Source organism: Vipera berus, assembly GCF_964194415.1.
Source record: "Vipera berus genome assembly, chromosome: 2".
Classification (NCBI taxonomy): domain Eukaryota; kingdom Metazoa; phylum Chordata; class Lepidosauria; order Squamata; family Viperidae; genus Vipera; species Vipera berus.
This window is the reverse complement of record NC_138203.1, coordinates 252,570,035-252,593,465: the sequence shown is the minus strand read 5'-3', so window position 1 is coordinate 252,593,465 and position 23,431 is coordinate 252,570,035. Positions and strand designations below refer to the sequence as shown.

The 23,431-nt window shown below is 35.5% G+C and overlaps 1 protein-coding gene across 1 annotated transcript; it reads right to left on the bottom strand.

The window, feature by feature from the left end:
- Positions 1–1,514: 1,514 nt before the first annotated feature.
- On the bottom strand, positions 1,515–22,620 carry TMF1 (TATA element modulatory factor 1). The gene is made up of 17 exons (XM_081321973.1): positions 22,370–22,620; positions 16,310–17,526; positions 15,078–15,181; positions 14,641–14,767; positions 13,185–13,290; positions 12,864–13,006; positions 11,396–11,562; positions 10,414–10,570; positions 9,391–9,483; positions 8,381–8,537; positions 6,955–7,147; positions 6,434–6,503; positions 6,257–6,349; positions 5,313–5,432; positions 4,518–4,664; positions 3,833–3,958; positions 1,515–3,573 (listed from the first exon to the last, which is right to left on the bottom strand). Exons 1-17 carry the CDS (start codon positions 22,527–22,529, stop codon positions 3,430–3,432), a joined length of 3,324 nt encoding a protein of 1,107 aa, XP_081178099.1. The 5' UTR covers positions 22,530–22,620; the 3' UTR covers positions 1,515–3,429.
- Between the last annotated feature and the right edge of the window lie 811 nt (positions 22,621–23,431).

Here is a 23,431-nt window from a genome sequence, read left to right as displayed (position 1 = left end):
AATTTTGTGGTTGGATGGAGTTGAAGAGTTCTTCAAGATAAAGGATGAGAAGTTTAAAGAACAAAAGGCAATATAGAAAGCAGTGCATGAACAGTGGGGAGGTAAAATGAAGTGTTATAAACTAGATTTAACTATATTTCATTTCGTTATGATCTGTCTTTAAAGTATTAATACTTTTTGCTTATCTTAAAATGTGTGATAATTTTGTATCACCGTATGTACCAATAAAAACTCAACCCATGTAATAAGAACCTATTTTATCACTGATTATTTGTTTGCAAGCTGTTATTAACAGCCACCAGAATATATTTTTCAATTTAAGAAAATATAAAACATTATTTCAAATATTTTACTTAGACCAACCAAAATTTAAACATACTATTTTCACAATGTTAACAGTATTTTATAGTACTGTACCATATTAATGTAAACACCTTATTTAAAACTCATTTTGTTAGATTTTCTTAGACAGCTAAAAAGATAAATCATATTCAGACACAATGAAGATTTAAATAATTAAAATATACTGCTGTAATTCATTACATTTTTCATTAAAAGCCAAATAATATTCCCATTGGATATTAAGAAGGGCCTGGTCTGATTATTTGTCCCACTCAAATATACTGAGATGTTCAAAGTGCCTATTGGCAGAAACGTTTTATTACATATTCTAAGCTACATATTTCTTAGCAATTTGCTTCCCAAATCATATTCTGTCTCTCTCAATCAAATGTGTAATTTTATTTCTACGTCAGAAAAAAAGAGTAACAGTATTTGCTTCTTGCAATACTTTTTATGTTACCATTATGAAAATAACCATTTTTCAGAATATAAAACGAATATATTCATTCCCTTGTACATATCAAAACAATCGTGTCTGCAGACATGCAGAAACTGTGGAACAGTCTTATAAGGGAAGAATGCATTGAAAGTGATCAAACTATTTTTAGAATAAACAGTCTGAAACATATTTTTTTTAATTTTAATTATTTTAAAATGTAAAAGTAAGTTAAATTTCATAGGAATGGCATGTCTTGTCTGAAATTAGTAAAGGAAATAGGATGTCAAGCTGCCAAAATTACATTGCAGATTGCCTGCATTTTAAGTCTAAGTTTAAACCAATGGTTATGAATAGGCCACGTGATAATAATTATCTAAAAAGACAAATTATTCAAAGATTGTTTTAAAAACAGGGGTGTTCTGCCAGCCTGTGGGCCGGATGCATCATAGCGAAACCAAACCTACCCCATTGACGGCAATGGCAAAAAAGTTGTGATACGTCGCGACACGTCATGTGATGTTGTGAGTTTGACACCCCTGGGTTAAAAACCTTTTAAGGATTTTATTCTTAAGGCAAACAGAGATATCCAAATAACAGATTGTATCCTCTTCTCAAAAGTGAAGAATATTTACTCTAAATTAATGTAATTCAAATAAAATATAGAAGTAATTTAAAATTAAATAATATGCCTATCTTTTTATAAAAAGTCATAGATTGAGTTTTAGATCCAATATTCATATTATTTTGTATTTATTAATGTATTTTGGTGATTAGTCACATATTATAAAAGAAAATTACATTGTCAGCAACCATTGCCCATTTTTATTTCAGAATTACTGAATTGCTAAAACAAGTTATTTTTGAGTCAATAGATTTTCTCATTAGTGTACTGCAGTTTAATATGGTCAGAAAAATGTATGCATACTATAAAATATAAACATTTCACATTTTCTTGAGTAATTTAATTTACTTCCTAAAAGTGAAACACTTCAAAATATAGATGGGGGATTTCTTAACTAAATGATTCCTAAATTTAAAAACCCTAAACATAGTAACTAACAGATGGAGAATCCTCAATGTCTGCGCTACAGCTTTTTGCATATACGGTAGTATCATACTGATTTTCCTCAGTGCAGCAAGATTCCATAATACAACACTTTCTTCAACTATTCAGAAACAATTCAGTTGCAGGAGGTTATTATATGTTTCTTCTGAGTATGATTCATGTAAGTTTCTATTTTAAGCTAAGTGAAAGTTTTATGGAGAGTTAGCCCAGGGAATGCAAATCTTACTAACATAAGATAATTCTCTGTTAACCAGCTAAGAAGTAAGTTACCTCTCCATATTTTCAGAGAGTGTTCTTTATCGGTTTGCCAGCAAGTAAAATTTTGTTAAACCTATCAAATAATTTTTCACTTTTTTAGGAATATATTTTAAAAACCTTAAAAGATTTATCAAGTCAAATATCTCAATAGGATAAAATTAATTTTCTAAAAAAGTTCCTTATAACCATGTAAAAACAAGAAAGCACAATAAGATGACAACAGTAATATTCTGAAAACCATATGAATATTAGAGACTGATATTGGTGATTCTTCTGCTTCACTTGAGCTAGAAAGACAATTTCAGGTACAATACTATTATTCATTTATACTCGTAAATAGTAGTTTTCTAACTACTGCATGTCATTTGAAACAGGTTTATTCACTTTTGAAATATTAGTGAATTGACACGCACTGAATTAGACCATGACGCAAAAACAACTATTTGAGTGTGAACTTTCTTACAAACATATCCCTGCACTGCCTTTCACAATTCTTTAAACTAATAAATGTTAGGTTATCTGTTTCTCTATATTATGCTGTAACACAGTGAAACATTTTAAAATATACCAAATTATATCAAGGAGAGGGTGTCTGATTGCTTTTAAAATTTAAGTTGTTCTGTGTTGCTTGCTTTAAAGAGGCAGAATAGTAAATCACATGAGCAGGATACCAAGGGTATAAAGACATCTCACCTCTTTTATTGCCTGTAGCAAACCAAGTCATTGCTATTAATATAGTTAAAGTACCCACAATATTTTCCTTTAAATATCCATTTAGATAGGAATAGATAAGTATGAGGAAATAAATTCATATCAGTGCAAATTTTCAGATACATTTTTTTTAAAATCAATGTCATATTAACATATTTTGCACAACAGAACTTTTCCTTGCTATTTTCTTTCGCAATTTTTGTATTTTTCCCCCAACCTCTCAGGGGCAGATCTAGAATCAATACAAAGATTGCAGAGGTAAGAGAATCCCAACTGCCAGCAATCTTCCTCTTACTGACATAAGGACACAGTACAACACCATCAATGTGAGAGCTTCAATCATATGTTTTCACAATTAAAGTTATTACTGTACAAGTAAATATGTATACTATGAGAGACAAGAGAATAAGCTGGAGATAAAAGATTTTAAATATTAACAAATAATTTAATTGCTGACAGCCGGTCAACATAAAAGCACAATGATTCCTGCCATCAGATCAACTCAACATTATAATCACTTTATAGTACATTTTTTTTACAAATTAACTACATTTACAGAAACAGTTCTAGAGTGTAATGCAACTTTGTTTTCAGACCAAAACCTGAACAATAATTAGCTATGCCTTTGCTTCAGAAGTTCATCAATCTGAGTCTTGTACATATTTTTTACATCTTCAAGATCCAATCTCAGTTCTTCTGCTTCTTCTGCTTTCTCTCCATACATCTGCAGAATGGTATTGTATCTCTGATCCAAATCCTGGAACAATATTGCCCAGTAATTATAAAGTTGTTCCCCACAAAGATTTTTACTTTTTTCTGTCATTATTTTTTTGTTTAATGTAAGATATAAACGTTCTTATGAAGCAAAAAAAACCCAACACTTGTTACTATCCACTTATTATTTTATGGTAAAAATACTAGTTGCTCAAAAGTCTGTTGCTCTTGTTCACTGCATGGTTTTACATTAGTAATAGTCTCCTTTAAGTTTATTCTGAAATAAATTGACAAAAACCTACCCTTAATTGCACACGTAACTTGGGGATCTCCTTAATTTTTTCTTCTAAGTCATCATTTTGATTTGTTAATTTCACCAGTTCTTCAGCCATTACTGATCGAGTTCTTTCAAGGTTTCCAATTTCCAACTAAAATAATATTTAACAATAAGATTTCAAAAACCCATTTACTAAGTTATTAATTTACTTTTCATTTAGTTAAGTGTTTCTAGTGCAAACCTAAGTTTTATATTAATAGTACTGTATGCAAAATAAGAGTCTAATACAAATAAAGAACACATCTCAAAACCAATTCAATGAACATTTATAATGTAAGTCTAAATAGTCATTGTGACCTTGGGAAAGATTGCAGAGTTCCATATTTTCTAACTTGACACACACAGGATAAAGTTAATTAACTAAATGAAAATAAAGCCATACTTTACTAGCATGCAAAAAAACTCACGTTTTGACTTAAGGCGATGCAGCTCATGAAATCAACATTTAGAAAAGTCTTCTATGCAATCATTCTTCCTCCCTAAAGCTCTCTCTCAGCTATGTTACTTCACAAAATATTTATTAGAAACATATGATTGTCCTATTATATTAATCCTACTACAGTTGAACCGGCATTAGTTAATTACTCCGACTGGCATATTAGACTTGATTACACACTGTCTAAAGAACTGATACATGATTCTCTGTTTACCTGGAGATGAGAAATCTCTCCATCCCGTAATTTTAATTGTGACTGAAGATTTTCTATAATACTTGAACCTGCTCCCATTCTCATTACGTCATACAGGTTGGTCCCACTTGCAGACAATGAACCGAAGGAATGGTCATACTGGTCATCCTGCAATGCAATATAACCATGAAATTGAATACTGAGCCAATACAAGTTAGATTGGAACCAAATTTATTTATGATTTTGTGCCATAATCATGTTAATTTTTTTTAACTCTGAAAAAGCAGCTAATAAAATGTCACAGAATAACAATTTGGACAGAACAAGCAGATAGAAATTCTTGCATAGCCATGGCAGGCATTAAATGACCTCTAGTTAGTCACTATTTGACAGTACTTTTCATTTCTTTTAAAGATTTAATTGTTTGGAAAGAGATTACATATGAAAGATGAATGTAACTTTTAAGAAATTAAAAGCTGCCTTGGAAATATCAGTAGCAAAATGATTATTGTGGTTTTCTAAATTAATTCTCTAGAAAGTTATCTGATCTTACACAGGATATATAAACTTTAATCCGAGTTCACCAAAAGTGGAATAAGATAAAATCTAATTTTATTTGTGCCCCATGTTTTGCTCTGCAGCCTTTATCATTCCTATTTCATATTTAGTGATAAAACTATTGGAAAATATGCTTTCATCTGAGAAAAGAAGCTTTAGTTGGCTTCAACAAAAACGCTAATAAGATGCTTTAAACATAACGTTCCAGAAACACATACAAACAACCAAAAAAAGGTTGAAATGTATAAATAACAATACCTGACATATGAAGGATGTTTGGAGTCCTGCCATATCAACTCCACTTATGGAGCTTGAGCGTGAGAGAGTTGGGGTGCTTGACACAGTTTCCATTGCTGATGAAATATATAATTTACGCTCCTGGAAAAAAAAGAAAAAAACCCCATGCAAAATAGCATTTTGGACAGATAATAAACTGCAATAGTGCAAAGACACAGAAAATGCAATTTGTTCTCTTAGAAATAGAATTGTCTTATTTTTCAAACAGTTTAATAGCAACAGCACTTAAGACTTATATAAAGCTTCATAATGCTTTACAGCACTCTCTGGGTGTTTTGCAGTGGCAGCATATTGCCCACAACAATCTGGGTCCTCATTTTACCGACTTTGGAAGGATGGAAAGCTGAGTCAACCTTGAGCCCCATTAGGATCGAACTCCAGGCTATGCACAGAATTTAGCCTGCAAGAGTGCATTCTAACCACTTTGCAAGCAGAGCTCTAGATTTGTCCCTTTCATTTTAAGTGATAGGTAGAACCTGCTATTCACTGGAAAATGCTCAGGCAGCAGAATGAGTATTCAATTTTCTATTAGCACCTGATGCTTCACTGAAATCATTACTGTTTTCTGTCTGTGGCCATAATGTATTTTATAGAATGAAATAAACATCAAATTATGGGCGAGTTAATATTCCAACAGAATAAAAGGGGATTTCTTAATACAACCAATAAAAAAAACAAAATCAGTAGGGGAAACCCAATAAAACAGGAAAGAGTAGGGCAGGCCATGCATTAGAAAGCACATAACTCATAGATAACGCAGAACCCGTTCTGTTGTTGACTGAAAAAGATGATACTTTCAAGACATACATCAAAACTAAAGTACTAACATTCAAGATAACTCCCATCTCCCAACATTTGTTTATGATTTTCACATCCAGAATTATTGGACAGGCAAGATCAAGTACCTTTTCTCTTGCAGATTCTTGGACAAATATTGTTTTCTTTTTTTCTTGTTCAACTTTCATTTTTTCCATTTCTAACTGAGTAGATAACAACATCTGAAGAAAGCAAAATCATATTTATAGATTGATTCTTTTGCCTGGTGAAGCAGCATTATACAAAGAACTGTTAGTTAAACAAACCTTTTCTTTCTTTGCCCCTTCAACAACTTTTACATATTCTTCTTTAAGATTTTCTAGCTCAACTTCATACCTTTGTGAAAAGGAAATGACAGAAAAAAGGTATTACACATATCCTGAACTGGCATCAGTGTTCAACTGTTTATCAAATTATCACACTTATAATTTACACGAATATAAAATGACATCAGCGGTTAACATCCTAATTTATCATATGAATTAGTATTATGGCAGTTGCTTTCAAATAATTTTTTAAAATTATACCTTTTAAAGTAAGATACTCTATCACATCCCAATTTCATTCATTGAACCATGTGCATGCATTTTTCTTTACAGAAACTGAGAGATTATAACCTGCCTCCAGAAGTTGTGAATGCTCCAACACTGGAAGTTTTTTAACGAGACTGGACAACCATTTAAACTGTATAGGGTTTCCAGCCTGAATAGGGGGATGGACTAGATGACCTCCAAGGTCCTTCCATCATCATCATCGTCATCATATTATTACTATTACTATTATTTACCGATTGTTTTCATTTTCCAGTTTCTTAAGCCTGGATTTTTCTCCTTCAAGTTGAGCGTGAAGGCGACTATTTTCTTGCCTCAGGAGACTATTTTGTGATTCAGTGGAAGAAAGTTGGATTTTGTTGGAAAGGAGTTCTTCTGTAGCAGCACGTTCTCGCTCAGTCTGTGATGCTAAAGCAGCTTGAGATTCACCTAATGAAAAGAATAAAAATATGGTGCACTATGAATTTTTATGAATTTACAATGAGGTATTTTAAAAAGCACAACTTTTGATGGAAAATGTTGTCAAGTCATCATCAAACTAGTCACTCCGATACATTAAATCTGATATAGTTACTTTGAAAATCACTGTCAGGCATGGATTATCGTGCATCGTGAGGAGAGCTTAATTCTTCTGTTTTTGTGTCAGTTCCAATGACCCTGTCTCCCCAACCCTTAAAGCTCTACTTTTGTGGGAGAAAATCTGCCACTAAGACAATAGCAGGTATACAGAGAAATTTCTGTAGGATGTTAGCATAAGATGATAAAGATGAACTTTTCCTTCACCTTTTCCTCCATTTGCCTTCTATACTGTATAGCTACCCCACCATACATTATTTTTTAGAGGAAAAACAAGATACATTAAATTTCTACGCTCATCTAGTTCGGCCTTGGTATGTGCTACGCAGACAAGAAAATGGAAATGACATTTGTACGGTGCTGTCTCCGTATTTGCATAGGCTGCTTTCCCATTGTAAGAGTGGGAAAGGGAAATGAAACAACTTAGTGAACAAAAGGTAAGAAAGATTACCTGCCATAACTCCCCACCCCATCTCCCTTATCTCTCACTGAACAACTGTTTCCTAATTTTACCGATTTGTTTTTAAATAAAAGCAAATAAAATAAAAGCCTTTCTGCTGCTAAGAACTATTGGGGATTAAAAGGAGTAAAGAAAACGTTCTCCGATGGAGATGAAAAATGGAATAAAAGACTGTATCTGCCTGGAGGATAGCAAATGCAATAAAATAAATAAACCAGGTTGGATGGGGGATGGGAGAAATGTTTCCACACTAGACTGACAAGAGATACAAATTCAGCACTAGCTTGCAAACAAACCCAAGCTATTTTTTAATGTTGGAAAAACAGATTGATATGGCCAACTGAGATTTAAGGCCAAAATGAAATGTAACTTCATTAATTCTACTAACATGACTGCAGCCAAAGAGCCAATTTTATGTAGCTCTACACAATTCGTTTTCTGGACATGAATTAGTTCATGATGTCACAGCCAGTCTAATGCTTCTTAGAGAAATTCCAGATTCATATATATATATATCTATATATATATCTTCCAGGAATATGTGCACATCCACAATCAACCAAAGTGCTTTGCATAAAGTTTTCTGACACATTCAGTCTAAGAGACTGACATTTTTTTTGTCTTACCAAGTCTCTCAGAAAGATTTTTCTCCAGTTTTTCCCATGATAAGGTCTGTGCTCCCAGAGTAGCCTGCAAATTTTCTATCTGCCGGAGCAAAGGCCTAGTTGCAGATGTAACACTTTGACTGAGTTCTTGGTTGCGAGTCTCAGCTTCTTGAAGTCTCTGAAATTTTATGTGGGATAAGTATCACTTGTGTTCAAGAAAATCATGAGTACCAATGAAGGAGAATATTTATAGCTCAGGGTTGAAATGAGGGGTCCTTGGTGCTCTCTGAGCTTTTTTTTTTTTTGCAGACGTTTCATTACTCTAACTAGATAACATCATCAGTACAAGTACTGATTATGTAACCTAGTTAGGGTAATGAAACGTCAGCAAGAAAACAAGCAAGCTCAGACTGCACCAAGGACCCCTCAAAATTATGAGTAACGTGAAATTTTGCCAGAGCCGTTATATATGGTCAAATTCCTTACAGGAAACACAACTCAAAGAATGTTAATTAGTGTTTACATGCAGTGCGCTGTTCTAACACAATTAACATTGCTTAAGAGGATAAATTATTTCATACATGAATGCTAACCTGAATTCAAGTACCTAACAGAAGTGTGCATAGCATTTTGAACTGGAACTGCCTGCTCTGAGCTTGAAGTAACTGTTTTAACTGGGAAACTGGTCATGCTGATCTTGTCTGGGTTGTTCTGATCTTATTAATAGTGGTTTGAATGCCAAATAAGGGCACTCTGGGCTAAGAACACTTCCAATAAGGTTAGAAGAGTTATTTCATGTTTGAAATTTTTTTAAAAAAAAGTTTTAAAATATTTGGAATACACATTGTATGTATGTATGTAGAATGAAATAAGTATATCCTTCTAGTACTACCAAAGAATCCATTATTTTCTCCCTGTCTTATATTTCTACTTCTGCTCATTGAAAGAAAATCAGAACTGTCAATGTAGCTTTATAACATTATGGAAGAGGTAAAGACACTATGTCAATTCAAAAGAAACTACTACGATACCTGCTGAAGATCACTAATTTCCTGGCGTAAATAATCCTCCTTTCTAGCTGCTTGTTGTTCTGCACGTTGCAATGCAATTCTTAAGTCTGCTACCTATACAACAGAAATAAAGATACAATGGCCCATACACAAAAGCTGCAAATCTAGCAGATTATTAGTATCACACAATATATTTAGGTGGCTAGATTTAGGAAAATCAAATTTGGAACAATTATTCTGCTTAACAAATTAATAATTTTTTTAGCCATAGTATGGAACAATGCTTTAATGGAATGCCACAACAAAGGCTGCTGCAGAAGTGCTGCAACAGTGAGATGGGTAGCATAAGAATTTAATATCATTCAATATTCAAAGCTCATAATCCATTAGAAATATATAAATTCCCTATATTTTACTCAAAATGTTTCATAAGCTTAGTGGTTTCTGACATAACAGTCTTAATAATTTGTCTATTCATAATTACAAACATGTTTAGAAAAACTTAAAACAAGACCATTAAGGATAAGGCCATTTCAATAACAAGTATCAGAATAATAAAAGCAATGATACTGTCGTATGATTGGAAAAGCTAGATCCAAGGAAAGAGAAAGTAAAAATCTTCAAAGTATTAATTTGGAAATAGCAACCAAAATACCAATCACTTTTGGAAGAAAACAAAGATCATTGTTTCCTTGAGGAAATAATCAGAAAGCAGAAATGTACAAACTTTGGACATACAATGGGAACAGTCAATGGAGTGGAAACAATAGTTTGTCTGGCAAAGTTGAGAGAAGTAATGCTAAGAAGAGAAAACAATGGATAAAGAAATGTATTAAATTCAATACTGTTTTGGGAAGAAACACAGGTTACTGATGGTGAGCATTTGTATGTGTATATCCAAGACTTAAACAACTAACTATCTAACACAAAATATTTCAAGATGCATTCTTTGATGTTAAATCTAAGCGCTGCATAATACATTGCAAAATACAGTTATTATAATTCCACCTGCAAGACTTATTCAACGTTTAACTGACCACTCACCTGAATTGCTAAAGCTTCTTGTTGTTGATGAGCCTCCTCATGGGCCTTTTCCAGAATTAAACCCAGTTCCTCCTTAACTTTCATTTCGTGACTTAATGCTGCTTCTTGCACTTCACAGTCTTTTGCAGCATTAGCTTTATGAAGATCTGAAAGTTCTCTGGGAAAAAAAATGTTCCCATGATTTGTATCTAAATATTTGTATCTTGGTACCTTCCAAATATGGTCTAGGATTAGAAGTAATATCTGAGACAGGTTCATTTTGGTTTAGACAGATAGTTTTATAATATAACCCAATTCAAACTTCGTGGCTTTGGATGCCATACAATACAAAAAGAAAACAATAAACCGGGAAAATAAATCTGAAATAACATAAAACAAATTATATAAAGACAAAAGACAAAACAGCATCCAAGAGCAATAATAAAACAATCAAAATGGCTTGGGGGATATAGGAAGAAATGAGGAAAAGCATGCCAAGTGTGTAGAAGCTCATAACTTAACAATTATCCTATATTTTATTAATGTATTATTTATTGTTTCAATTTATACGACCATCCTGATGCCATTATAGTTAACAGAGGAGTAAAACATGGAAGTACCCCAAAGTTCCTTAAATATAGAGCATACTGACTGCAGACAGTTAAAAGTCCTCAGGGAAAGGGCGGTATATAAATGTAATAAAATAAAATGTAATAAATAAAATAAAACTACAGCTTAAAATGGGCAGAGGGATCATCCTGGCCAATGGACAGGGGAGGGGTGGGGGTGAGGAGACAGCTTTTCAAGGTCCTTTTTGAAGGCTGGCAGATCAGAATCAATACAACATGCTGGGTATAGCTTCTCAGAGCAATCTTTTCTGACTCTTAATATATTGTTTGATATTTTAAAACAAAATAGCACACATACTGCACAATGCAATACTTAAGTGCTATAAAGGGAAAGCATTCCTGGCCCTGATTCATTATTCTAATAATAGACTTACTTGTATGCATTATCAAGAGCTGCTTGTGCACTTCTGTTTTTTTCTTCAAGATCTTCAAGATCTACTTGAAGTCTTGTAAGATCCTTCACCTGGCATTCAACAACACTATTTAGCTGCTTTATGTTCTCTCTATGTTGTTTTTCAATTTCTTCTTTACCATCCAATACCTGCAATATAGAAAAGCTATAACCATCTAATTTATAGTTTTTAATTTATAAAGCAAATTACTTTATGCACGAAAGGGGAAATGACCTTCAAGAACACTTTTTATTTTTATCAGAATTCAAAAACATACTTTAAAAAATAAGCAGTGAAAACAAAAACAGTCAGGTATTTAATTATTGTATAAAATTTTGTGCTTATGACAAAAGCAGAAGATAGCTTTGCTGCAGTGGTGCTTCCATGCCGCTATGTTTAGCTTTTTTTTTAAAAGGACACATTAAAAAAGTGCAAGTATTTCCAAAGATTTATTTTATATGTCAGTAAAAAGTAAAAACAACTCAGACTATTTCTAGTCAGTTAAGCATGTACTGATTTATCAATTTATTTAACCCATTCAAATTTAGACATTTTCACAAAAAAGAAAAATCTTTTGTTTTGAATTTAGATAGAACAAAAGCACCCAAATTATTTCAAATGTTCTGCAAAAGAGAATAATGGGAGCCTGAAATAAATCACTATTGGCATCTTTTGCTTTAGAGCAGGGGTAGGCAACCTTGGCTCTTTTATGACTCCTGGACTTCAACTCCCAGAATTCCTGAGCCAGCCATGCTGAGGGGAAAGGGAGAGGTTTCCAAGCTGAGCCATGCTGGCTCAGGAATTCTGGGAGTTGAAGTCCACAAGTCATAAAAGAGCCAAGGTTGCCTACCTCTGCTCTAGAGTAACCCATAACAATAAGAAATATGATAGCTTATGTTGAATGTGTCTACACCCAACCTATAAAAATATTGCCTTCAAAATTATTTAAAATAAAACATTGAAAAGGTAAAAAAAATGTGGAAGCTTGAGAAAATTACTTTTTGCTGGGCAACTGTCACAGCAAACCCAATAAGAAGCAAACAATGTTAGCTGGATTTATGTCAAGTAAGATAAAAGCTAGTCTTTTATTAATTTTGCCTGTTTAATTTTCTGGCCAAACTTAACCTGACTAAAACCACTAGTATTATTAAAGAGGAGAGTTGCACAAATTTATCATTTTACAGAATCACAGTATAAGGAAGTTTGGAAACTTCTGTATTAAAACTATTATGTTCTGTAGTAAATCCCTGATTTGCTTGCCCACACTGCTTGAAACATAAAAGTCTATACAAGAAAGCTGGAGCTATACCATAATAGTTCTGAAATTAACAACATTGCATTTCAGTACATTTCCTTTTGGAAGCTGATTTCAGCCTTATGAGATACGATTACAAAAATAAAATAATCAGCCCAGGAAGAATGAGTCTAAAAATCTAAAAATCAATCCAACCTGTTTCAGATGCTGCAACTCTTCTTCTAATTCCTTAATTTTCTTACTCTGCTTTGTATTGGTATTTTCTCTTTCTTTCTCCTTGGCTCTTAATTTCTTAATAATGTTAGAATTTTGTAACTGCTGTTTTGAAAGCTTTTCTCCTGGAAAGAAATATGGATCTAATGAGTTAATGCTATGCATATCTAATAAAGGAGTATAACTTTTTACATTCTAGTGCACCACTCAAATTATCCAAGCAGTTGAACACATTTATTACAAGTAATAATATTACAATTTGCTTTAACTAAGTTTTATTTTAAAATATTACTTCATACTCACCTTCTTCCAGTAATCCTTTAATTTGTTCATCTTTCTCCTTTAGTATTTCTACCGTTTCATTGCTGTTCAACCTAGTTGCTAGATCTTCTTTGAGAATCTTTATTTCCTAAAATAAATACAATTCATTCACATTATTTGTACATACTAAGCATGACCTGAAAAAAGAAAGTGTCATCTACAGGGCCCATGAAGTAGGGCCTCCCCAGTTGATGTTCTCCCTTACTGGAACAGTCATTCCTCAGTTTTCAAAAAGCTACTAAGAGCTGGCTTTTCTGGCATGCCTTTGGAGTCCCAGACGTTGTCTTCGATCCCATCTGTGGGGAGGGGGATTGTTACATAGGTTGTTAGCAGTATATGGCATATTTCTTATATTGTTTATAATACAATTGTATAGTTTTCTATCCATTTTATTGTATTGTGCTGAGTGGCTTGGTAACCTAGTGGTGAAGACGCTCGCCTCCCATTCGGAAGGTTGAGAGTTCGATCCTAGGTAGCGGCAGAGGTCTCTCTCCTAGGGCACAAGGAGAAAATACCTACTGTGAACTCTGCAGAGGTGTCAGGATGGACATCCGGACAGTTAACACTCAGATCCATACAGTCGCCCTGACTGTGCCCTGAATTAAGGGATTACAGGGATAACGTTATCCTGGGACACGTATATTCATGGGTCCGGAGTACCTTGGGAATCACCTGCTGCCGGCATCAACTTCCCTCCGCCCGGTACGCTCCCACAGAGAGGGCCTCCTAAGGGTGCCACCGTTCGGAGAATGCCGCTTGGTGGCTCCCAGGGGGAGAGCGTTCTCTGTGGGCGCGCCTGACCTATGGAACCATTTAAATCAAGTAAAAAATATAAAATGAGTAAAAAATAAAAATTCAGACAAACTACAACAAATTCATAGAAGAGGACTAGAAATGAAATCCTAGGAAGAGAGACTGAAGGAACAAAGTACACTGAGCCTCGAGAAGAAAGGAGAACAGATATGATACCACTCTTTAAGTACCTGAAAGAATAAACAAATTTAAGCCCTATTCTGCATCACCACAGAAGGCAGGACATGAAGTAATTATAGGAAGAAATTCTGGCTAACTTTAGGAAAATATTCCAAATAAAGAACACAGTTCAGCAATGAGGCCAACTAGTAACATGTTCATCTCTATTTCTGAACTTAGCAAATTGTTAGATTTGATGACTTAAATTATTTCTTCTAGGTCCATGGTTTTTCCCCTTGAGATGTATGAACTATTTTAAATTCTACTGAAACTTGAAATATTTCCGTAATCATGTCAGAATACTTCCAGGGAGGTCTGATCAACCAACACTGCACACATCTTTTTTCCACCAAACATCACATGTCTCCAGCCTTATAGTTATTTCACCACATTTATGGTGAAGTAACCTTTACGATATGGATCAGAGATTATTAACACATCTCACTCATAAACAAAGAGCACTTACCTTTTTAGCTGTATCTCTTTCTTTGCATGCTAACTGAACTTTTTTTTCTGCATCTGCTATTCGTTGAGCAAATTCTTCCTTAAGAGATGAAATACAACTATTCTCTTCTTTCATTTTGAAGATTTCACTAAACATAAAATAATGAAATAATTTGATTGGCATACATTTGAAATCTTTGTGGTAACACATATATAAAACAATAGCTCACAAAATGTGTTCTTTTTAGTTCTCTAGTTGAAGGTACTAAAACAAGTAAAGTCAATCGAGTATCATCCCCTGATTTATGTTAATTCATTTAAACTGTGTTCAAGATTTTAAATGAGCAGTTATTACAAATTAAATTTCAATGACAACGTCATTTATGCAAAGTGCATCAAAATCCCTTCACCAAACAAAGGGATCACAGTATTTCAACATGCTCTGAATGGGAAACTTACTCTTTAAGGTTATCACAGGTTTCTTCTAAGTGTGCTTTTTCTTTACTAACACTTAGTAGACGTGCTTCCCTCATCTCTAGTTTTTCCGTCAGTGAATCAATAATCTGTAGGTTATAGACAAAAGTGATATAACTGTTAAAAATAAAGTCTTCTGTGGCTTTAACGTAGAGGTAAAACTTAGAAGTCTTCTCAAAAATTTCCTTAATGCCACAAAGGAATTTAAAAGTTATAACTATGTGGGAACTTTCCAAAGGATATTAATTTTTTATTCAGAACAAACAACTGACCAGTATACATAGAACTATGCAGCGATCCTAGTTTTGCTAAAGTCCAGAGACTCAAGCCTCACTCAGCTCTAAACCCCACCGGAAACTCGAAACCTATCACTTTTTTGACACAATAACTTATCCTATAAAATTGAGGTTCTTGAATAAAATGCGTGGCATAGAATAATTTATTGAAGAAGTAATTGTCTCCATTGGAAAATTATAACTATTTTAATGGAACAATTTTCTAGGATATAAAATTTGGCTTGGATTTTAACAAATATACCTCAGCAAATCCAAAGCAAATATACATTTTACACCTATTTCATTCACAGAATTGAATGCACGTATTCATTCTGCAGATGATCTTTAACAACCGTTCACTCAGCAACCATTTGTACTTACAATGGTGCTGAACAAGTGGTACTTAGGACCCAGCCTCCTACTTACAACAATTACAGAGTCATGGGATTACAATCAGGGCACTTGGTGATAGACTTCCAAATAAATGGTTGCAGAGTTCTGGGGTTACGTGATCACCATTTGCAACCTACACTGCCAGCTTCTAACAAGCAAAGTTAATGGAAAAAGTGACAGGACATCACAAATGGTGATCACATGTCATCACGCTTAAGGATGATACACCCTTCACCGCTGGCTTCCAACAAGCAAAATCAATGGGGAAGCTAGCAGGAAATTGCAACTGGTCACCACGTGACATCATTTAATAAGGGTAGAGGATCCGATTAACAATGGCAACCAGATGTGATCCAAATTCTGATCCCAATTGCCATCATTAAGCGAGGGCAAAAAGAGGAGAGGTTTGCAAAAAAATAAAAAAATAAAAAGCAGGTAAAATAGAAACCAAATCAAAACAGGTCTGGGCAAAAGAATGCCACACCGCTTTCTATTGGAGAGACATGACAAAACCCATCTTAAGAGAACAAAAATAAAAGTAAGTATTACCTTGCAAAGCTCTTGTTTTTCACATTGTACAGTAGACAATTTTTCATTTGAGAGCTGAAGTACCACTTTCCCATCCTTCTGACTTTGTTCTTCATCAGTCTGCACTGAAATAGCCAAGACATCGGGCTGTTCAGCATTAACAGGGGTTGCGCTTCGCCCACTCTCTTCCATTTCCATTTCTTCCGTGGGAACTACAAGATTTTCAGTTAGGACTTCATCAGGCATACTTTTTACAGGTTCAGTCTCCTCACTTTTTGGAGATGGAGAGTTGACAGCGATGGAAGTTGAGACAACCCCCCTACCTGATAATTCATCATCTGAGTTTATTTCACTTATGCTACGACTGTCTAAAGACTGTACACTAAAGGAGTCTATTCTTTCAAAAGCATCAGAGGAACAGCAACTCTCTGTCAGCTTATTGAAGTCTTCTAGTTGATTGTATTCTGTACAAGCAGATGCTGTCAGAAGCTGAAAGGAGGTTTGCATCAGATGGAGACTGGCTTTTGAATCAGCTCCTTCTTGCCTTGAACTAACTGAGCTCTCACTTATAACGCTTTCGTGGTCCAAAACCTCAATATCACTAGTTGTAGATGTCCCTGAGGAGAAAGTGCTAATTGGAGGTGAAGGGGTATTGCTTTGCCTGTCTTCGCTTTTTCGCTCTTTAGTGTCCAAACTTGAATTTTTTGCGTCTGCTGGCAGGACTTGTGTAGAGATATCATTCTCATGCCCAGATCTATCAATCCTTGAATCTGACTTCACAACAGAAGTGGATTCTGCTACTGTGACGTTCTCAGAAGATGCTTCTTCACCAGTGCTTGTACTATTGTTTCCATCACAGCTGATGGTGAGATTAAGTACTGAATTGTTTTCCCCTAGGTTTTCCTGATCATCCTTAAAGCTCTTCAATTCCACAGAAAAGTCTTTTGTTTCCGTTTCTGGCAGGTCAACATGCCGGGGATCCTGCAGTGTGCTTTTTATTTCTTCTTTGGGATGCTGCGATTTGGCAGGTGGCTTAGATACCACTGGGCTTTGCTGTATGCTCTGGACACCGGTTGGTGGGAGAAAGGCACTAAAAAAAGTTTCTGATTCATCTACCACAGTTCTCTGAACTGGTTTGGTAATGGCTGCAGATGACATTGGCTGACTTTGGGTTTCTACATTTGTATTGGTCCCCCAAGTAGAAGTATCCCATCCTCCACTTGTTAGAGAACTTTTTCCTATTACAAATGAGAAAAAAAGAGAAATCAAAGGTGAACGATTAAACATATATGTAATATATGTTTAATATATGTAATATATGTTTAATATATGAGTCCTTCGGGAAAGGGCGGTATATAAATTTAATAAAATAAATAAATTTAATAAAATAAAATAAATATATTAAGAATTACGTAACAATCCAGATCAGTTATATATCAGTTATATTTAATATATAGCATATACTAACTAGAGCAATGATCATACGCCCGTAAGATTTCTAGCTTTCTGTACCTCTAGGGCACTAGCCATGATTCCTCAAAAATACCTTTATTTATGCATAGACCAATACAAAGGTGGGAGAAAAGTTACAGGTATTAGCTACAGCAGGTCCAAGCATAACAATAAATTTTCTTCCCTGAAGTTCTCTTCAATTAAAAATTACAACCTCCTGCTTCCATTTTTAACTGACTGCATTTCAAAGATTATGTTAGAATCTAAATCAGGAGTCTCAAACTGCTGGCCCGTGGGCCGGATGCATCACGTGGAAGCCACGCCCACCCTATTGCCAGCAATGGCAAAACTGTCCCGATACGGTGCGCGACGTTACGTGATGTCGCACGTTTGACGTGTCTGTAGTTCACTGAAATTAAATCTCTAGATGACAAATAGCTTTTTAAATCAAAACAAATTAATATCAGCCAAAGTTTGTATCTTACACATAGTAGTAAACGTGATCAAATAAAAACTGAAGTGAAAAATAGTAACCTCCTTCTCTTAACCATAGTAGAAAGGGATCCAACGTTTGTTTTCTTAATAGTAAACCCTAATTTTTAGTCCATATAATTTAAAATGTACTTAATATATATTCACTGCTACTCTCAAACCTTTGAGCTCCCTAACAAATCAGACATGCTCATGCTCTTTCTCATATTTCTGTTTAATCGTTTATATAAGTATCGCTTTAGTGTACAAGTTTTCAGTACTGAGAGTTATAATGCTATTTATATTTTATATATTTATATTGCTCCAATATGATTCTGCATTTTTAGTGTTTTTAATATTTATTTATAACTTTAATAAACATAAAAACAAATTAATTGACTTTGAATATTATTCTTTCTTGGAATGTTGTAATATAAATGCAGTACAAAGTTATTTCAATAAATCTACTGTCTACTAAACCATTGCTACAGAAACAGCTGTTCTCTCTATCATAATGCAATTCTGTCAGTGCTTAGGAAGTTTTGCATTGATCATATAAGGACTTCAAAAAGAAACTATCTCAGGAAGCATAGCCACAGAACAGTCTCACACATATATTCAGCACTTACTGTATTGGTAATTTTTAGAATTACAAGAACAATGTGTCTAAAAGACTGACACAGTCTATTTATAAGGAAAATTGCAGAAAATTTACATTGGACAAAGTTATATTTTGAGAGGTTCAAAATGATCATTTAACCAACAGAATCAGATGCGGCATACAGTCATGCTCGAAATTGTTGGCACCCCAGAAATTTTTCCAGAAAATCAAGTATTTCTCACAGAAAAGTATTGCAGGAACACATGTTTTGCTATACACAGGTTTATTCCCTTTGTGTGTATTGGAACACAACAAAAAAAAGGGAGGAAAAAAAGCAAATTGGACATAATGTCAAACAAAACTCCAAAAATGGGCCGGACAAAATTATTGGCACCCTTTCAAAATTGTGGGTAAACAAAATTGTTTCAAGCATGTGATGCTCCTTTAAACTCACCTTGGGCAAGTAACAGGTGTGGGCAATATAAAAATCACACCTGAAAGCAGATAAAAAGGAGAGAAGTTCACTTAGTCTTTGCATTGTGTGTCTGTGTGTGCCACACTAAGCATGGACAACAGAAAGAGGAGAAGAGAACTGTCTGAGGACTTGAGAACCAAAATTGTGGACAAATATCAACAATCTCAAGGTTACAAGTCCATCTCCAGAGATCTAGATTTCCCTTTGTCCACAGTGCGCAACATTATCAAGAAGTTTGCAACCCATGGCACTGTAGCGAATCTCCCTGGTCGTGGACAGAAGAGAAAAATTGATGAAAGGTTGCAATGCAGGATAGTCCAGATGGTGAATAAGCAGCCCCAAACAAGTTCCAAAGGAATGCAAGCTGTCCTGCAGGCTCAGGGAGCATCAGTGTCGGCGCAAACTATCCATCGACATTTCAATGAAATGAAATGCTATGGCAGGAGACCCAGGAGGACCCCACTGCTGACACAGAGACATAAAAAAGCAAGATTACAGTTTGCTAAAATGTACTTGAGTAAGCCAAAATCCTTCTGGGAAAACGTCTTGTGGACAGATGAGACCAAGATAGAGCTTTTTGGTAAAGCACATCATTCTACTGTTTACCGAAAATGAACTGAGGCCTACAGAGAAAAGAACACAGTACCTACAGTGAGATGTGGTGGAGGTTCAATGATGTTTTGGGGTTGTTTTGCTGCCTCTGGCACTGGGTGCCTTGAATGTGTGCAAGGCATCATGAAATCTGAGGATTACCAAAGGATTTTGGGTCGCACTGTAGAGCCCAGTGTCAGAAAGCTGGGTTTGCGTCTGAGATCTTGGGTCTTCCAGCAGGACAATGACCCCAAACATACGTCAAAAAGCACCCAGAAATGGATGGCAAGAAAGCGCTGGAGAGTTCTGAAGTGGCCAGCAATGAGTCCAGATCTGAATCCCATTGAACACCTGTGGAGAGATCTTAAAATTGCTGTTGGGAAAAGGCGCCCTTCCAATAAGAGAGACCTGGAGCAGTTTGCAAAGGAAGAGTGGTCCAAAATTCCGGGTGAGAGGTGTAAGAAGCTTATTGATGGATATAGGAAGCGACTGATTTCAGTTATTTTTTCCAAAGGGTGTGCAACCAAATATTAAGTTAAGGGTGCCAATAATTTTGTCCGGCCCATTTTTGGAGTTTTGTTTGACATTATGTGCAATTTGCTTTTTTTCCTCCCTTTTTTTGTTGTGTTCCAATACAAACAAAGGGAATAAACCTGTGTATAGCAAAACATGTGTTCCTGCAATACTTTTCTGTGAGAAATACTTGATTTTCTGGAAAAATTTCTGGGGTGCCAACAATTTCGAGCATGACTGTATGTATGCAAGAAACAATATCTATGTTGAATAAGGAATTAATGATGTATCAGTTGAAGAAATACGTTATTCAGGATATGATTTAATAAATTCTTGCAGTGAATTACACTAATTTTTATAAGTTGTATTTATATACTTCGCATTTTTAACACTTTTCAAATTCTTCTTCACAAATACACTCGAGTGTTATTAAAAAGATCTTTGGGTAACTACATTATAGATTGTTTACCTTCTTTCTAAATATATTACATATTTTAAATGAAGTTTAAGGCAGAATATATATCTGGACATTCAAAGCCTCAAAAATCATTATGTCCTAGCTGAAAGGCTTTTCCTCAGGAGGATGTTATATTATATTCCTTACATAGCCTTGGAATGGGAATAGCAATATCATAAGCCTATATATCTTATGCAATTTAGTCAAGTAGATTATAACAATTTAGGAGACATTAAGTATTTATATGCAAAACTACTTAGAGCATAATTCAAATAAACTAATGTCCTTTGAAAAAAGTTATCAAAAATAATTCATGTTTTTGTTTTCTTTTGTGAAAAACAGTTCTTTAACCTATTTGCTCATATAGTCAATTGCAGTGTAACTGAATGAATAAAAGAGAGAGAAATGGATATAACAAACTATTTCATTTTTAGTTTATTGTGCTACAAATACAGTTAGAATAGTTGCTAAATTGGTTTGGTTTTTCCTCCTCTTAGCATTTCAATATGACAATATTCCATAACCTATTAACTTTGCCATGGCAAACTACAGTTGAGAAAAACAAGTTCAATGCTCCACTGGGAGTATTGAGTAATTACATTATTACAGATAGTGTAGTTACAAAGCCACAGTGTAATCTTTATACTTAAGTTATTCAGTACATCACCATGATCTTCTGTAAGCCAAGAAAGCTGTAAATAAAACCATATAACAATGGTCATAGTATGTAACTAAAGGAAATAAAGTATGGAATCACCAAAAAAAATGAGAGCAGGAAATATGAAACACACAACTGCAGTATATCATCAGTTAACAAACACAAAATGTAATATTTTTTAAGTATCAGAACTGTTATCTAATTCCAGCATGACAGGATTTCTCGGAAATAAAGATGAAGTGGGTAAAAAGAACAGAAGTGAGTCACTTAGAAATACCAGGACATATCTAACGAAAATTTGAAATGTAACTTTATTCCCAACTTCCTGGAAATGAAAACCATTTATCTTAATGGGTACACTTTGGTACATATTTACAGAATTACAGCATCAATGAGGACAAAGGCAGGGTTGCCTATACATATATATTTTCCCTCCAATCTCCATTTAACATCTGTCCTGTTCCAAGAACATATACAGAAATGTGCAGATGTATGTTCAACGTGCAGAATCCCATTACAGAACTGATGTTATTATAACCGGTTACTTTCTGCACAATCTTCTTTACGTTTAGTCCAGAGCTTTATTATTATTACTCAAAGAGCTTTTCAAACAAGCAAGCCTGGGCAAGAGGGCAGACCTCATCAAGTTGACACCACCGAAGAAACAAACAAAATACAGGATTTCCCCCTAAGGAGGCGTGCAGGAAGAAGGGCACCGTTAAGCGAAGGGCACCGATGTTTATGTGGTGTGCGCTGCCTCAAGGTAGAGACGGGAAGGGGTAACCTCCCCTCAGCGCCGGCCCAGCTTGACCCTTGAGGCGAGGGGCCGCTCCTCCTCCTCCTCCTCCCCCGAGGTCACCTACCTGCCTCTCCTACACGGGACAGGGCAGCTCTAGCAGGGCCCCCTTCGCTCTCCTCCTCCTCCTCGCCTTGGATATCCAGCACTCGGTCGATGGACTTCTGCGCCTGCGACAGGGCCTGCTTGGCGAAGGTCGAGAGCTGCGAAGCGTTGAACCAACTCATTTTCCTCTGCTCAAGCCCGACCGGCCCCCACCCCTCCGCCCTTCCTCGCTTCTCTCAGCGGTATCCAGATCTGCATTCCTCGCCCCGCCGTCCGCCGTCGGCCATGACGGAACGACCGACCCGGATATGGCACGCGCCAGGCGGAGAGTCGCATTAACGCGCAGGCGCGGCCTCGCGGGTTCCACGTCAGCAAAACAAGCCGGCGCGCCCTCGCTTGTGGATACCGCTCAGGTGACGCCAACTCCCGTTGCCATAGTCACGCGAAGCGCCGGTCGCCCCGTAGTAGCCACCGAGGGGGGAAAAAGAAGTTTTCGCCCCGCTTTCCTGACGCCATTCGGGAGAATTTTCATCCCGCCCAGGGTAGCTTTCGACTTTTCGCGGTCCTGTCTCGATTTGAATCGAAATGATTTAATTTTTGAAAAAGCGCTATCGCACATCCCATTTCTCCTCTCTCGATTTAAATCGATATCATTTAAATTTTTGAAAAAGCGATATCGCACACCCCATTTTCATTTTCTTAACTGCCTGTTAACAGCCAAGGAAAGTTCAGAGGAGCCCCGTTTGGAGCACTTTTGTAGCGAACATTGAGCTCTTGTTTTAGTCGCAGGGGTCTTCAAACTTGGCCCTTTTATGACTTGTGGACTTCAACTCCCAGAATTCCTCAGCCAGGCATGGTGGCTGAGGAATTCTGGGAGTTGAAGTCCACAAGTCATAAAAGGGCCAAGTTTGAAGACCCCTGTTTTAGAGGACAGGAAGAAAAGCCAATTACAATGTCACACATTGACAGCGGGATTTAGTGAGAGTATTAGATCTAGCTCAGTGTAATTATTCCACTACTACCGGTAGTTCCTTCTTGACTGGTATCTTATGTTTAGTGATGGCTTTTGTTTTAAAACAATCAT

Excerpts from the sequence above, each read along its gene's own strand:
- TMF1 (XM_081321973.1), bottom strand. The coding sequence starts at position 22,529 with ATGAGTTGGTTCAACGCTTCGCAGCTCTCGACCTTCGCCAAGCAGGCC. Across the intron at positions 9,484-10,413 it reads AAGAAGCTTTAGCAATTCAG|GTAGCAGACTTAAGAATTGC; the intron begins GTGAGTGGTCAG and ends TCTGTTGTATAG. Across the intron at positions 4,665-5,312 it reads AAACATCCTTCATATGTCAG|GATGACCAGTATGACCATTC; the intron begins GTATTGTTATTT and ends ATTGCATTGCAG.